Source organism: Eublepharis macularius, chromosome 10, assembly GCF_028583425.1.
Source record: "Eublepharis macularius isolate TG4126 chromosome 10, MPM_Emac_v1.0, whole genome shotgun sequence".
Classification (NCBI taxonomy): domain Eukaryota; kingdom Metazoa; phylum Chordata; class Lepidosauria; order Squamata; family Eublepharidae; genus Eublepharis; species Eublepharis macularius.
Genome location: NC_072799.1, coordinates 53,958,828 through 53,975,805, shown reverse-complemented (window position 1 = coordinate 53,975,805; position 16,978 = coordinate 53,958,828). Strand labels below are relative to the sequence as shown.

The window sequence follows — 16,978 nt, the reverse complement described above, 5'->3', positions numbered from 1 at the left end:
ATGAAAAACCTTGTGTAAATGTAAAATGGTGTTTGCAAACACTTCTGCCATACCAGTATACTTGCCAGGAAGCTAGGATTGGATTCTCTTTCCTTTAAATTGTACATTGAGTGGCAGATTTGTTCTTTCCACCCCATAAAATATGAAATAGCTTTTGGGTTGTTATCCACAGGCTACTTTTTGGAAATCTCATTTACATCTAGGCGATGACTGCAGAAGCGTTTTATAGAAAGTGACTCCTGGGTTAAGATCTGGGTTCCACTCCCCACAAAGCTCAGTTGGGCCAATCACTTTCTCTGAGCCTCGCCGACTTCATATGATGGCTGTGAGAACAAAATTGGAGGGGGGACCCATGCATGCTGCCTTGATCTCCATTGAGAAAGGCCAGGATAAAAATAGATGAACTGAGGGATCGCAGCCCCAGTGTAACTTTCTCTCTAGAGCAGGCACAGGTTCTCTCTCCCCAACAAGACTTTGAAGGAGGGTGCAGGGGCATTCTTGAATTGCTTATGTAACTGAAGTTAAGTGAATAAGCTATGAATTCATCTATTTCTAATATCTCAGATCTTATATGTCCTGTAAAAGTTGCTCAGAAATGGGGGGAAAGTCTGTGTTCGATGTCTGTGCTTGCATTTTTATTTATAGTGATATGAAAAATAGGAAAGTTTGCAATTGAATAGCAATAAATATGCAACTCATTTGGAATGTTTCTTATGTATGATGAATTGATGATGAAATGGACATATTTTTATTTCCTGTGTATATTGGAGTGTGTTTGGCTCCTACTTTTGTTGACATTTTCCATTACTACAAATATACAGGAGATATAATTACTTCAGTGGCATATTGAATACATATTCTTTTGCTCAAGAAAAGGATATGCAAATTCTAACAAACTTTTCTGGAAGGGGGGAAACAGCTTTATGCAAAAGAAAATGTATATAGTCTAAGTTTTCTTACTCTAAGAGATACTTTCCCCCCTAACCGCCATACATTTTATCCCTATTATAATTCAGGTCCTAAGTTCTTCTGTGAATACTCCATGAGTTTTTCTTTAGACCTTCAGATAACAGGGCAGAGGGCTGTTTGCTTTGATATTCGTAATGAAGTGGAAGACCTGGTGGAAAGTGAGGCTGCAGTCTATGTGTACAATCACTGGGTTTAAAGGCAATCGCTGTGGAAACCACGATTTCAGCTATCTCTGCACAGTATACGCAAGCTGTGGTCTCCTTTTAAGGCCAACACAATTTTAAAATCAGGCTTGTGGTGACTTAATTCTTTTTTAATGCTCCTCTAACTAATTGCTATGACAACGCAGTCAGTCAGGTGTAGGTGTTTTTTAATCTGAGGCAAGCATCTTTAGATGTCTGCATTTAATGTTTCATTGTTAGCATCTACAGCAATTGCTCAAGCCATCCATTAAACATTTCCAGGCTAGGGAGTATCATAAGTATACAGAAACCTCAGTCTTGTCTGCTTGTGGGCCTTTTATTGCCTTCCTGATCATTACTTGACTATGTAGTTTTCTGTTGGAGGAAAAGCTGCACTCTGGTGAGGAAGTGTCAGGGTGGAGTAGGGATAAATCTCCCAGTTCAGAATTCTATAACCACTTGTGGAATTGAGGTCGCAAGCGTCTCCACTTCTCTCGTTTTGTTCCCATTTAGAGTAAATGCCTGATGAGGTCTGGGCACGCTCCAGGAAGAAAAGGGCCTTACTGTCCTTCCTGGAGCGTGCCCAGACCTAATCAGGCATTTCTCCCTTTTTCTTTTGGTTAATTTACAAAGCCAGGTGGGTCTGCACACAGGGTGGGGTGGGGGGGGACCTCTTACAGTTCTATTCTAAAGAGAGTTGCACCATCCTAAGTTCAGCAGAGTATGTAGGAACCTCCATCTTCTCTGTGAATAAATGAGTTTTGCTCTTTTTATAATTGGCATGAGCCACCCACTTTACTGTTGGTTATATTAATAAAAATGAAAGGATAATATAGCCCTTTTTATCCCCTTGGGAGGGGAATCTAAAATCTAGAGTAAATGCTGAGAATGGGATGTATCAAATGTGGAAATGCATGGCATGGGAAGGATAATGAATATATTGTTAGTAACAAAAGTTATCTTGAATCCTAGCAGTATCAGCAGCAAGCGACAAATACCTACTCTGAAGAAAGTGCAGGAATTCAGGAGCATAAAATAAACATAAAATGAGGGGAGGAAGAGAACCTGAGTGCCAGTTCTTATTGTTTTATCCTTTTCATCGTGAGTATCGGATAAAAGGAAACTCTTGGTTCCTTGTTAGAGAAAGGAAGCTCTTGCTTGAAGATCTTGCTTGGCAGATGTCAGTTGAAAGCTCAGCAAAGGAATAGGCTGCCATGTCAAACTCTGTTGGGTAATTTTAGACAAATGTGTCATGTGTGACATGGAAAGATGGTGTGCCGTACATTAGTGATTTCCCCAGTGTTTGGATCAGGTAGTAATGTGCTGGGAAAGTGCTCTTTATCTCCCCTCGCTGTGTACGGCTACAGCAATGGGGAAATGCTTTTGGTAGAAATTACTTTAGTCAGAAAAAAAGAATCCATTTACAATATGTGCCTTCTAACATCTTTCAGACAATGCATTGTATTAAAGAGGCATTTTTGATTAATGTTTTATAAACACTTTTCAGCATGACAGCTTAAAGCCCCTGTAAAATTGTAAATGCGTGGGGAGGGCTCACTTCCATAAAGTCAAGTGCCACCTCCTGAAGCCTGCTCAGATCCTGTCAACCATGGTGACATAGAATCAGTACCTTGGAGCATTAAAATTTATTTGCTTCATTTCTATAGCTGCAGCGATCACAAGATTTTTTTTTAAAGAAGAGCCTTGTGTTTAAATTTGCTTGAAAATATGTTTATATCTTGCATGCTTGAAAAAATTATTTTACAGTTAACCAAAGGCATGGAAGGGCAGCATAGGGACATTCTGTTTAAAGGGATTTGGAAAATGTAAAAGGAATGAACACGAAGAGGTGATAGAGTAGGTAAGGGATATGTGAGATTATAGAGGTGCCGAGCTAGGACGGAGTGAAGACGTGTGTTTGAGTTGGCTGCTTTGCAGTGGTGTTGGCCAGGCTGGGGGCAGAATCAGGATCTGGCATAACAGAAAATAGCACATCACAGAATCACCGAGTGGGAGCAGCTTTAAAAAAAATCTCAGTAGGCAGAGCCATCTGTAGGCCAGTCCCTCACAGATCAATGTATGCAGATCAGACCACTTTATTCCGGGGGAGTGAGTAAGGTGGCACTGTGGGAAGGTGCTCAAGAGGAAATGGTGACTGCACCCCTGCTTCAAACCAAAGCAAAAACCTCCCTGTGGTTTTTAATAGTCCCTTGGTTGGTTAACCTACGGATGAATTCAAAGAAATGTGAACCATGTTCAAGCAGCTTTTCACCCACTTAGGGTACCTGTTAACCTCATTCATGGTGGAAGTGTAATGGAGCATGAAGGAAATTAACTTTAATTTTATTAACCATCTTAATCATACTGAAGGATAGGCAGGATATAACTATATGGTTATTATTATTGATTAATATTAATAATATAATAACACAGCAGAGAAGGTGGGACCTAGTTGAAAGAGAGGAGAGGCTGCCTGTCCTGCTAAGTTTCCAACAGAAAAGATGTCCAAAGGGGTCTCTTCTCACTCCTATCCCCTGCCCAGGGGGAAATAGCAAGAAAGGGTGGGGAATGGTTGTACCTAGCAAGATCTTGTATACATAGAGCCAAACTACAAGTGACGTCTTACACAGGTTGGACACTAGTCAGCTTCCCTCAAGTTTTGATGGGAAATGTAGGCATCCTGGTTTTACAGCTTGGCTCTCTCCATTACAGCTGCAGGACTCTCATTTAGCACCTCTGAACAGGATCCAGAAATTATTCAGCCATTGTGGATTTGCTGGATATTTTTCATGCACGTCTTCTGATTAATCAGACCTGTGGCACTCTGATCTTAATGACAACTTCTCCCTTAAAAACAGCGAGAGCAACTGGTGCATATATGAGTATTCAGATGGAACAATTTAAATTCTTTCTGAAATCCAGTTAAAAATAAGATGTTTAAGTTTTGCAAGTACTTCAAAAGAGTATGGTTAGATTTGCCAACGTTCTTTAAATACAGCTATATATGTGCTGAGATGCTATGCAAATTTATACTGAACAGATTTAATGTGGATGTACTTGTCATAATCCATTACATCAGAATCTGCATGACATAAGTGATGAGAAAAACTGGTGTGAGCAGATCAAAATAAAGTTAACCAGATCCTTTTAGTCGAGCACTTTCATTCTTTGCTACTCATCTGAAAGAGTTAATATCTTACTCTCTACTATTTTTGTTATAGCGGCACCTGCTTGTGTCACTATTGTTTGAATCAGTGTTCCTGTTTTAAAATTAGGCTAGCACATGCTGCAGACTGAAATATCCAAGCAGAGCAGCCTGGTTGGGACTGACAACAGGCTTGTTTCCTTGTTTGTATGAAAACATTGTTCAAAGAATGCAACATCTCTTAGATCAAGGACAGAAAATGAAAAAAGTTTGCAAACTTTGTGCAGCTTCCAAAATAATGTCTTAGTTCCTCTAAACGAACACCTTGCAAGATTTAAAACATTTAAAAATTGGTAATTTTTCATTTTATAAACAAGAAAATAAACCACTTTTAAAACATGGGACACTATTTCCAGATCTTTTAAAAACATGAAATATTTTAGCTTCCTAAAAATTCAGGAAGTATTTAAAAGCAATATTTTATAAATTCCCTTCTTTGTACTTTTTCTGAAATACTCTTCAGTGTGGTATCTTCCCAGTGCATTATGACACTAGCAGGAAGTGGAGCCTGACATATAGCAATGCTTTCTTAAAATTCTAAACATCCTGAATTGATTACTGTTTGCTCGTTATCAACCCAGAAATGTAAGAACTGGTAACTGAAGAGTGCAGAAATTTGAGGATTATAAGGAGTTGATATCCATCTCCCTCATTTCTTTCTCTGGCAAATATATCATCTGTGACAGTAAGAGGTTTATCATTTTAATGCCTTTACAATGATGAGGCCAAGTGCCAGTTTTGAGAGGAAGTAAAGCTAAACTATTTGTTATTGGGACTGAAAATACCTTGTTTGAGGAACTACACAGCTATATTCCCTTGAACCTGCAGCCTCACCGAGACCTCTCCCCCCAAAATCCCAACTTTCCCATGGCATTACATCTGTGACCAGTTTTTTGCTTCATGTTGGGCAAAACAGAGAACCTTGCTTTTCATTCCGAGGGACAAGGATTGTGTTTGTGTGCTCTGTTCCTTTCATAGCAGGGGAGGGCTTATAGCAATGGGATATTTGTTCATGGACAAAACAAGCGGCCGCAGCACTAGTATCATACTGCCATAAGAAATATCCTGAAGGGAGGGGTGAGGTAAGTAGATTTGGCATAGAGATAAAGGAGAGCGAGGGGGAATCTAGGTCACCCCCCAGTATCTGTACAGTTGCCCTCTAGCGGGGTACAAATTTGCATTAAGCCTCTGGCTGAAAGAATGCAGCTTTCGAATTGATAGGAGATTTGTGCTTGGAATCTCCCTGGTATTCTCGGCTATGTCCTATTTTGCCAAAGGGAAAGGGCTTTTCTTTGCTACTGAGGATTTGTTGTATATTTGTGTTCTTCTGCCTCTTACAAGGTACTTCTGTGTCTTCATTCTTCCTGCACTCTCTCTTCTTTTTTTTCTCTTTCTGGTCTTTTTTGAAATCTTAGTGAAGTATTTAAAAAATGTAAAATTCTTTCCTGTAATAGTTGACACAGAAAACATATCAAAGCATGCTGAAATTTAGCTGTCTTTCTGCCCACAGGAATACCAATGCTGAAGATAGTCTTTGAGGGCTATGAACACCTGTCTTTAATTTCTGTCCCTTTACTTATCTATCATCCGGCTCAGATCCTCCTTGGTAGCCTCTTAGTACCAACAATAAAATCTTGGATGATTTCCAGACAAAAGGTAAGCAATAAGGTCTGTAAGCATGATACATTTAAAAAAAAAATCTGCCTTAGCCTAAACAGAGGACATCAAAGCCTCCACAGAAGCAGGCAAGGGAGAACCATCACAACTGCATTGCGATTCGGGTATTGTGCTGTCTGCGCTTGCTCCTTGATGGGGCCAGTCTGCCAGGTGGAAAACCAGGCAGGGCTGGAGAGGGCAGTGTATGCATTGCTGGCACATAAATAAATAACCCTTACAAAGATGCCCTGAATTGTTAATTGTAAATAGAACTACTCTATGTTTTCCCCTTGCCCAGCTTAAGGAAGGTAGAAGTCCAGCACAACAGCCCGTAGTAAAGCTCTTTGCAGAATGTAGAGTCTTCTTTTGTTCTGCCTAGATTTCATAAACAGTTGAAATCAAGGGATTTGGAAACTGGAATATCAGTAATAAATGCGATATGGAACAGCCAAGCTGATTGGTTAGCAGCTCAGACAATATTTCCCAAGGCAAAGGTTTATGACACAAACCTCACTGAGCAGACTGTTTTCTTGGTGGAAGTGTTCCACTTTTGATAATTCCTGCGATTTTTCTGTTTGTTCTTCCAACCATGCTTGCTTGCTTGCCTGATCAAAATTCTCACATGGAGTAGGGGTCTGGCTCAGTGGTCAAGCATCTGCTTTCTGCTCTCAGATTCAGTCCCCAACATCAACACTTTTATTTAAAAAGGATCAAGTAGTAGGTGACAGGAAAGACCTCTGTCTGACCCACTGCCAGTCAAAGGAGTCAATAACAACCTTGATAGATCAGTGAGGAAGTGAGCTCACATCTCAGAAAGATCGGGTATGGTTTTATTCTTCCAAAATCCACCACTTCCAGTCAAGTCTTAATGAGTCTACACTGCCTGGCAGTTTATTTTAATCATTTATCATTCCATACAAATACTGTTCTTTTGGTCTCTAGGTTATTTTTCATAAATATTTTTCTAATTACATGACTTAATATTACTGTTTTATAAATCCGGAAGTTTGTTTTTGATTCAGTGGTAATAATTACTGTAGATTTTGATATCGTGCTTGGATAATGGTATCCTGCTTTGAAAGTAAACATGTCATCTTCACCTTGATGTTTATTATTTTTCTTATCAAAACTCTGGCTTTCTTTGGCATTTCTCTCATGGTGGAAATGTTATCCAGGCACAGTGCTCAGCTCCACTGACATCTGTGCTTAATTATGGTTCTCACATGTGATCTCTTCATATGAAATGAAATTTAAATATTTAGTGGTTCATCGACAAGAGGGTGTTCCTCCTTGGCAAGTAGTGTAGAATAATCTGCCACATACCAAAATAGTCTGTTCTCACAAACAACACTTGGAATGTTTATATCACTAATATCAAATTCAGTTCATCCTTATGCTCAAACTCAATGAAAGATTGTAACATTGTTAGCAATTGCCCTATGCTTAGTCTGTCTTACTGCTCATTTAACAATCAGTCTTGCCAAAATAGGGGGAGTTCAAAATGGACATTAAATATAAAGATGTGTTCCTAAATCTTGTTTCACTGTCTGTTGGAACATTTGATCAACCCATTGTAAGTAACAGGTTTTCATTAGCTTCAAAGGTCACTTTGGAAATGTCCTAAGAACCTGAAAGTAACATCTATTGCGCATGTTGGATTGGATCCTGTAGTCGGTCAGTGGAAGGCACTGACAGTCACCGATTTTTTGCATTAGCAGAATTCCATTGATAGAAGAGGAAGAAGAGAACTATTTTGCCTGCTTCCTACTACATCCTCCTGACTCATTCAGGTCCCATGATCTCAGAAAAAGTTTATCCCTGGAGTCAGAATTGGGGAGAGGAAAAGTCAGTGAGATTCCTTTCTCCTGTCTTTCTCCACCTCTCTGTGGAAGACAACTGTACTAGTCTAAAGCATTTCTTGTGCTCTTTTCCTTGTTCTCTTTCTCTGCCTGGAAAAATTGTAACCAGTAGCCTCCCATTTTACCTAAAAGTCCCCAGCCCCACTATGCACATTATGCCATATTTGTGATACTAGTTCTTTGCCTAAGCAATTGTCAGAAGCAAGACGTTGGTTAATCTGCCCATCAAATGAACAGTGTTGTATCTCTAGATAAAGAGGAAGTGGGAGAAAGGACTATATGTTGCATCCTCAAGCTGTGATGAACTGTCATGTAGCCTTTGGAACAAGATTAAAATCTCCAACTACTCCCAGAGAGAAATGTTTGCATGATCCCAGGAGAGTCCTCTCATTCCGGGCAGCATCACCAGCCTCTAAGGGACAAGCTAGACATGCCTCCATTCATGGCTTTTAAAGAGAAATAGAAGCCATGCATGGTCCTCTTCAGATTTAAAGGGGTACTTGCGTGATCTCACTGCTCATAACTGATCTTCCCCTAGGCTCTTGTTAGTCCTGGGAGGGGAAATGACTGGCACCTTCTTTTGTCTTTCTTCCCCTTCCAGAACTATCCAGGGTTAAACCACATGAGGGAAGAAGGAAATAATTAAATCTCCTCTTCTCCTGCCCCACCCATAATGGCTGTTATCTAAGTTGGGGCTCTGTTCAGCTGCAGCTTCCCTTTCTGAAACGCTAGGAAGCCCATTCATCAATTTCTCTGCACTATGTCTAGTCTGGCCATAAGAGAGAACCAGTCTTTTTCCTAACTATCCCAGGAAGACTGTCAGCAGTTCGTAGCAAGTACATTGGAGGTATATCATGTTGTTTAGCTTTGCTTCTGTGAATGCCATAAACTGATGCTTTATTTTAATATTTGCAGGCAGTGAAATTAACAAAGCAGCCCAAGATGCCAGTGAAGGTATAACGAAAAGAGATCCACTGAATGTACATATGTACTATACTGTACATACACAGAGAAAACTCAGAAAACAGACATATGTGAATGTTACTTCAATACTTTATTTTTATAGATACATATTATATATATATATATATATATTTAAAATACCTATTGAAGTGCCTTAAAATATCTTTGAAAAAGCATTGATTCTAAAACCACATAGCTGGTTAATAGAAAAGGTTGCACACATTTTTGAGATCCTTTAATTTTTTTTAAAAAATTCTTAAGCAAATAGTTCTAATTGTGAAAGACTTGGAGCTTCTGTCATCGCACATTCTCAGAGACAGCAGGCACAATCCACCAAAAACTACCCTCTCTCAAAATGAATGAAGATTGGGAGCCATATTCATTGGACCATGCTGAACAGTTTACAAGTTAGTATATTAAACCAGGACGTAAAAAACCAGGGAGCTCTCTTCCGGCTGCCAGCAGGCAAGCACTTTCTGAAGTTCTAGTTGAGAGTAACTTGAATTTCTGTGCAATTCCATAATCCTCCCTGCTCATATGATTGTGACATATCTTTTTCTTCTGTGTACACTCAGCATGGGGCCATCCATTGGAAGAGAAACTGAAAAGCATGAATTATTTGCATTTGTTGACACAGTTGTCTAGACATTCCTTCAAAGTTAATGGTTTCTCACGACAATTCTCTCCGTTCCATTTTTATGATATTGTGGCATTGTATATCTTAAATGCATTGTGAGTTTCTTCAAAGAGGCGGCCTGGAGCTTAGGTTGGTAGGAAAGAACTGTGATCTGCAGCTAAGAGTTTTTAATATTATTATTATTAACCCAAACTGAGCAAAAAAACCCAACACTATGTTTCCTTTTTCTTGCCCAAGTTCAATACATGCTACCCCACAGTGACAGAATACAGGAAACAAATATTGCAGTAGCCATTTCTCTGCAATTTACAGAGCTGAGGTTTTTGTTGGAACTTGGGCAGCACACGCAACCTTCCAAGGGTGGGAAACTAATAGCTATTCATCAGCTGGCAAATGTATTGGTGTGCTTTATGCATTTTAAGTAGCAGTGGTGAGATAAATGGGGGGATATGTCTAATCTGACAATCAGTTGTTGCTTGATTAAAAATGGCTTTTTCTTTACATTTTATAGAAGGAATGAATATCAGTATATTAATGAATATAAAGAGGGGAAAGGGTAAACACGACACCTTATTCAAGACAGTTTCAGGTGGCAGGTGGTGATTAGGCTAAGTGGTGATTTCCAGCAGTGGACACATCAACTATGGCATCATAAGCTCGGTAGTCGTGCAGCTTCATACAGGAATCCAGCGCTCCTCTGTCCATGAGGATCTTCATAGCTTGTTCCATTGAAGCATGTGTACCAAGAGCCGGGGTGCACACTGGGATTGCACACAGAATTCTGGGAACAAAAAAACTGATTTGGACCACATTCCACCTTATGGGTTAATGGAAAGATAGAACATCAAGTTCTTAGGGAACAGCATAGAGCTTCATTGTTACTGTTAACTGCATATATAAACCATTGTGAAATACATTCCCCAATGTAATCACTGTGTGGTGGTGGTGGAGGAAAGTATATATTGGGTTCAATTGTCCTGCCCAAAATAACTTAATTTGGTGCCAAGCTGAGGTGCCTTGGGTTGGCAGCAATCTATATTAAGTGATTTCCTTATCACTAAGGTTCAAGTATCTTTATTAATGGATAAAACAAATATATGATACAACAATGTGCTCAGCACTCATTTAACAAGGATTAAGGTTAGTGAAGTTTAACATACCAGCCAAGAAACTGTTGCATTCCACTAATCAAGTGGTCTTAAATTTTATGTAGGATTTTTTTTTAAAAAAAATGGTGCCACATTAATGTTTCTAACAGGTTTGCCACTAGAGGAATACCTAAAACCAATTGCAAGCTCTTGATTAAGTTCCTGATTAAGTGGACCAAACATGTTTTACATGCAGCTCAAAACTCACCTCATTAGATGTTTAATGGCTGATTACCCATCTTGATTTGGTAACTAAAAACATGGATAAACAAAAGGTTAGGTGAAGGCACATAAATAATGTTCTTTCCCCCACAAATCCTTCTCTGAGCCTCCAGCATGCGTGTTCCCTAACACACAGTCCTTCCATTCATAAACTGAGGGCGAAAACAAGGCCCAAGAATTTTCTGGTTACTGGTTTCAAAACAGCTAATTTATATATTAGGATTTTTGCGTGCAAAGGAAATAAATAGGCGTTGCACAAGAGTGCAAGTTCTGATCTTGTGTAAATCCATATCATTTTGATGCTTCTGGCATATGAAACATTCCTGACAGGTCATTCCTATTTAGCTCACACCCAACCCCTTCTGTCTTCTCACTTGAGCCATGCCTGCTCTTGATCAGTCACTACACTGCTAATTTTTCAACAGATCTACCTCGAAGTACGCCACCACCATTAATTCATGGCTTTTAACTATCGGATGTTGTCATGGTGATTTCATTGGTATGTTACTGTGTTTAAGATGGTTCTATGGAGAGGCAGTTTTGTTTAGGCCCTTTTTGGCCATAACTGTTGATGGCTTGGGACAGCCTAAATGGTGTTACGTTTCTTCCTGTTTTTACATAAGAGACTGTTGGATGGATTGTTCTGAAGGGGACATAAAGCAAAAGCGAAGTACATCTCTTAAATCCATACTTAGTAGAACTTAATTATTCATATCCAAAATGTTGCATTATGTTTAAAGACTGTTAAGATGTTTGTTTCATGCCTTCAGCTATGCCTAAATGTCCTTATAAGAGAAACTCATTGGGTAGTGGTTTGTTAATGTAAAATTGGGAAGTGGACAAATGGATGGGTTTGCAGTTTATTTTTGTAACTTGGTGTCATTTTTCTGGAGTAAATCTTTGTTTCTTTTTAAAATGCAAACTTAAAAAAATAAAACAGCCAGTTGCATTGAAAAAGCAAAGCTTCTTAAGAGTATTTTGCATTTCTTGCTAATTCTGACAGCCTCAAAGCCTTGGCTTAAGATCGAATAAAAGAGAACCCTGCAGAATACAAGGAATATGGCCCTGTGATTGCTTCTGACCTCAATTTCAAATTTGCTGGAGTGTTTGCAACGGATAAATGTCTCAGCAGGATGCCAAGGGCTAGCTTTTGGAATAACAAATCTCTCTGACATTCTGTGCTTGTAGAGCTTAGTACAGAACCATTGTTTTCCACGGTGCTGCCTTCTACTACTACATTTTTATGAAGTTTGAACAGGATAAACAAGAGGTCTCAGTGGCTTCAGTACTACATTCAAGTCAAATAATTCATTTTTGTCATCGGTATAGGCAGATAGACATGCTTGCTTCTCACTGGGATGGGACTATGTGCACCAGTGGAGAGCAGAAAAGAGAAGGAACAATTTTGCAGTTTCTCCTTCTCATTGCAGCTCCCCCCACTCCTTGCCATGTGGCATTTTGTCAATTGGTTCCCCAACCCCCAGCATTGGGGGGGGGGTGTTTTAGGAGGGATCACTGGGCTCGTGGGGAGGGGAAGGTAGGTGAGAGCCAAATTCATGAGCTCTTTGGCCTTACGATTTCAACAAACCATAGGTCCTGCTTTGCTGGTGATGGCAATGATGCAGCAGCCTTGATGAAGCAAGTTCCCCAACAGAGATCTACTGGGAATCCTGTGCTTTAGTTCCATGTTAGAGGAAAAGTGGAACATAAATGAGAACATATATAAAACTAGCAACAGAGCCCATTTTTTAAAAAAACAGGCTCTATAAAACAAAGTGCAGGAACACTGCTGGGGCAGCATGATGGGCCTTGGAGTGCTCCTGTGCTCCCAATTTTGGCCCTAAACAGGCCTGATTCAGCCTCAAACAGGCCAAAATCAACCCACTGCGGAGCACAGGAGCACTCCAGAGCTCATCACACTGCTCCAGCAGCGCTCCTGCAGTCTGCAGTGGCTCAATTGAGACTGTATTGGGCCTTTTAGGACCTGGAGGGATACACTGCCTCGCCTGGCCTTCCCGCCACAGCAGCCTCTGGATGTCATGTTGCCGACGACTCAGTTTTTATCTTGGTGTGCCTGCGCAGATGCACCAGGATAAAAAATGAGTTGTCGGCAACATGGTTTGCCATTTATATAATAGGATATAGGTGTCACTCATGACCACAGAATATTGTGAGACTCAGTAACGACTAACTCCAAGTCTGCTATGAAATATATACCTATTATTTTTTTTAATTAAAAAAAAAATTAATTTATGGAAGAAGTCTATCAATACTTCATGATGACACAAGCCACATCCATCCAATGACTAGGGGCTGGGGAAATGGCCATGGCCTTTTTTCTCAAGCTTCAGCAGCATCTAGCTGCTCGCCCTTAGAGATGGCATTGGATAGGAGGGAGGCTTAAAAACACACCTTTTCAGCTCAGGTTCTGCTCACCAGTTATAAGCAGGGAGCAGATTTTTCACTGGGTTCTTCAGCAGTTTACTTTTTGTGCATTCAGACAGTATGGCCAGCAGTATTTTTACACCAGGCACATTCTTGCACAGCTCAATGGGAGTCCTAATTTTCACTCCTCTCCGACAGCCTTTTCTCTGCTGCTTGCCACTCAGCAGCAGATTGAATAAACAAAGATGATAAATTAAAAGCTGTATTTAAGAAAAGTCTTACTGTTTGGTTTCATTTAATTCTGTGCTATAGCTGAAGTTATTTTGCACAAGCTCATTCTTGCAGAGTCTTATGGGAGTTCTAGTCATGTCATTTAGTTACCTGACAAAAATCCATGACCCTGGGGGGAAATCAGTTTCGCTAGAGATGTGCATTATGGAATTCCCAAGATGAAAATATACACACAACATGCTGTTTCGGGTTGTTACGTTGATTTTCCAGACAGAACCTTTACACAATCTTAAGCATTAGAAAAAACACCCTTTTAAAAAATCTGTAGCCTTTTGTGTTTGGGTGCTTCTCATCAGTAGCAGCAGGCATTTTTTTCTTGATTTTGCAATTTCCCCAGGCAGTGGCCTGTGGCAGGTGGCTCCCAGCCAGCATAAGTCAGGCACAGGACCTGGCAGAGCTGCAGTTCTGGCTCCTTCCTCTTTCCCTCCCTCTGTTTTTGGGGCAGGGCCATTTTCCTCCGCAGGTGGGGTGGGTGAGGCCCCTTGTTCTTTAAAGCAGCACTTGCTCCCCTGCAATTCAGGTATCATTGGGTTGAAAAACAGCCATTCCAGCCCCCTTCTCCCCAAAAGGTTCCCCATAGTGAATGATGGCAGGCCTGCAATTTGCCCTCCTTTTCCCCATTGTGAAAGAAAGAGACAACAGACCACAACAAAGAAAAATGGCAAACAAAGTTTTAAGTAGAAAGACAACTGTTTTAATTGTCAGTCATTGTAAGAGTAGGAAAATAAAATGAATGCAGACAGGCTCCTGCTAGACTGTCACTTAACTCATAGGAATCAGTAGGAAGAAGTACACCTATGCAAAGAGGCACCTACTTTGGGGGGGGGGTCTATAAAAATGAGCCCCTTTGTTCGGTGTGAAATTTACAGGATCTTTAGACTTGAGAAAGTTATGTTCTGTGCAAATTTGGTGCCACGTCAAATACATTCCAAATGGAAAATAACAATCCCCAGAATCTGGAATCTAAAAACCTACACAGATTTGAATCTTGTACTGGTAATGTCCTTCCTGAAAATCAGCAATCACAGTAAAAATACATACACACACATACAAATTCTACAGTTATTGTGCAGCCACAATGCTATTCAGCTGCTGTTCACACTGTGCAGTAGTGAGGAGAGAACATCCGTGGTTTAGCTTGTGAATGATGGTAGCTGTTGATCACTGTATGTTCACCTGCCAAACCTGTTTGCTTCCCATATTTGTAGCATCCCTAGTTGGTAGCAGCAAAGCAATTCTTAGGAACTGCAGCAAACGGTGAAGTTACTTTCATTGCCTGAGTAATTTTATTTTTCTACACACTCTTACGTAAGCCTACAACTCTACATATGAAAATATGGAGCAGGAAGCTAGAGTATCACATCTCTCAGCCACAACTGAGGCAGGATCAGTTTCCTGTAAATAATTGCATCGATAATTGTACTCCCAACAATCTGCCTCCTGTCCTAAATGATGACCTGCTTCTTTCTTCCAATGCTCCTTAATTCACTTCAAGATATTTTAGAGGGCTTATTTAATAATGCCTTTATGAAACTGAAATAATAGTTCAAAAGAGGGCTGTACCTAAATACAATTTCCTCTTTTTGGAAGTTAGAAGGCGAGGATTTCAGTGCTACATTGCTTTTACAGTTATTGCTCAAAGATCGGAAAAAATTAAAACTATATAGCGAGATACTGATCTGTACTTTAAAAATAAACTCCTTTGTTTTCGACTCATTCTCTTGGATCTGAAGTGTCAATCCAGTCTTGTTTGGCCATTATACTTAAGTTTACACTCCCTCCACTACAGCCGTCATTAAATTCCATCTTGGGCCGAGGTCTTACCTCTTGTCACTGTATTAGTTCGTTGGGATTGCTATGTGAAAACAAAAATGAATAGAAAACTTCTTTTCAGCACAGCTGCTTCAACAGTCTGAAATCTGGTCTGCTCATCACAGCAGGTAGTCTTTTGGAAAGGGCGGGGGGGGCGCTTTTCTCTCTTCCCTCCTTGACTTCCTTTCTGTTGAGAAAATGGAGCCATTGATGTTTCAAAAGGGACTTCAGCGGCTGGCAATCAGCTCCTACTTGCAGGATGTCTCTGTCAACTGCAGCATGAATACATTTTCCTCTCATTTCTTTCTGTTCTGGCAGCGGCAGACAATTCTGTTCTGATCAGAAGCAATATTTCTACTTGGTGCATGTGGCTAAGCAGGCCATGAAAGACGACATCAGATTAAACAATCAGATCTTCGCAGTCAATGATATTCTCCTTTCACAGCAATGTGAGTTTTCTATTGAAGTAAATCGGCACATACTGGTGCTGCCTATCACTTTATAGCATCCTACTGCTGTGCAGCTAGCAGCTTTTGGCTAGTTAGAAATATCTCTAACCCTAGCACTGTCTCTCTTTCCCCAATGGCTGCTTCAGACATTACAGTTTCTCTGTGGCAGCACATGCTGGGATACTATAATCACTTCGTAATAAGCACAAGAAAAAGAAAAAGTTGCATGTTTAACAATTACACATGGCAATTCCTACATGGGTTTGAATCTAGCTGAAAAGTTCATGGAAGGAATTGGAGTCTAGGAATACATGTAACGCAGGTAGGTATGCATTGTCAGGTTGCAACTGACTTACGGCTAAGCTAGGGGACATTCAAGGCACGAGAGAAGCAGAGGTGGTTTGCCATTGCCTTCCTCTGCAGAGTTTTCCTTGGTGGTCCCGCAACCAAGTATTGACCTTGTTTAACTTCTGAGATTTGATGAGGTCAGACCATAGCCTGCCACCTTCCTTCCCGAACACACATGAAGCTGCCTTAGGTTGAGTCAGACCGTTGGGCCATGAAAGTCACCATTGTCTTCCCTGACTGGCAGGGGCTCTCCAGGGTCTGTAGCATCACCTGCCACCTGATCCTTTTGACTGGAAATGCTGGTGATTGGAGCTGGGACTTCTGGATACCCAAATGCTGCTTCACCCTCCACCACCACCCCCGAGCCTTAGCCCTCGCCGTTGCAGATCTTTCCCCACAGAGGAGGGAGGAGATTATTTTACCTGATTCCCCCTAGTTATCACAACGTGTCTCCACACACACACACACACACTGATGTGCATTTTATTTCTGAGGCTTTTCTGAACCTCAGAGAAAAGTTTGGGAGCAAACAGGCTGTTTGGGAGAGGGGGTGACAGGGGAAGATACGCTCTGCCAGTTCTTCCCATGAGCTTTTCTGCCTGAATCCAACCCCAGGCTTTCAAAGCTGATTGCTGGCTGTATGCTCAGTGTTCCCTCCATGGCCCTGGGACAGTCACAGATCTCCACCTGCAGCACCAACTACTAGATACGGACTTGCTGAGAGGCTTTGGGACAGTTGCTCTCTATCAGCCTACCTCACAGGGTTGTGGTGAGGGTGAATGAAGGCAAATGCAGTGACCTCTTGGTTTCTTTTCCGCAACACTTTCAGTAAACAGCATCTTCCCCATTTTA

At 40.7% G+C, this 16,978-nt stretch overlaps 1 protein-coding gene across 1 annotated transcript in view; it reads left to right on the top strand.

Moving 5' to 3' along the window:
- Positions 1-11,793, top strand: part of SLC10A7 (solute carrier family 10 member 7) — a 176,831-nt gene extending 165,038 nt beyond the window's left edge. Inside the window, exons 11-12 of the mRNA XM_054990307.1 lie at positions 5,867-6,012; positions 8,787-11,793. Coding sequence (XP_054846282.1) covers positions 5,867-6,012; positions 8,787-8,831 — 191 coding nt within the window. The 3' untranslated portion in view covers positions 8,832-11,793. The remainder of the gene's footprint in view (positions 1-5,866; positions 6,013-8,786) is intronic.
- Positions 11,794-16,978: the final 5,185 nt, after the last annotated feature.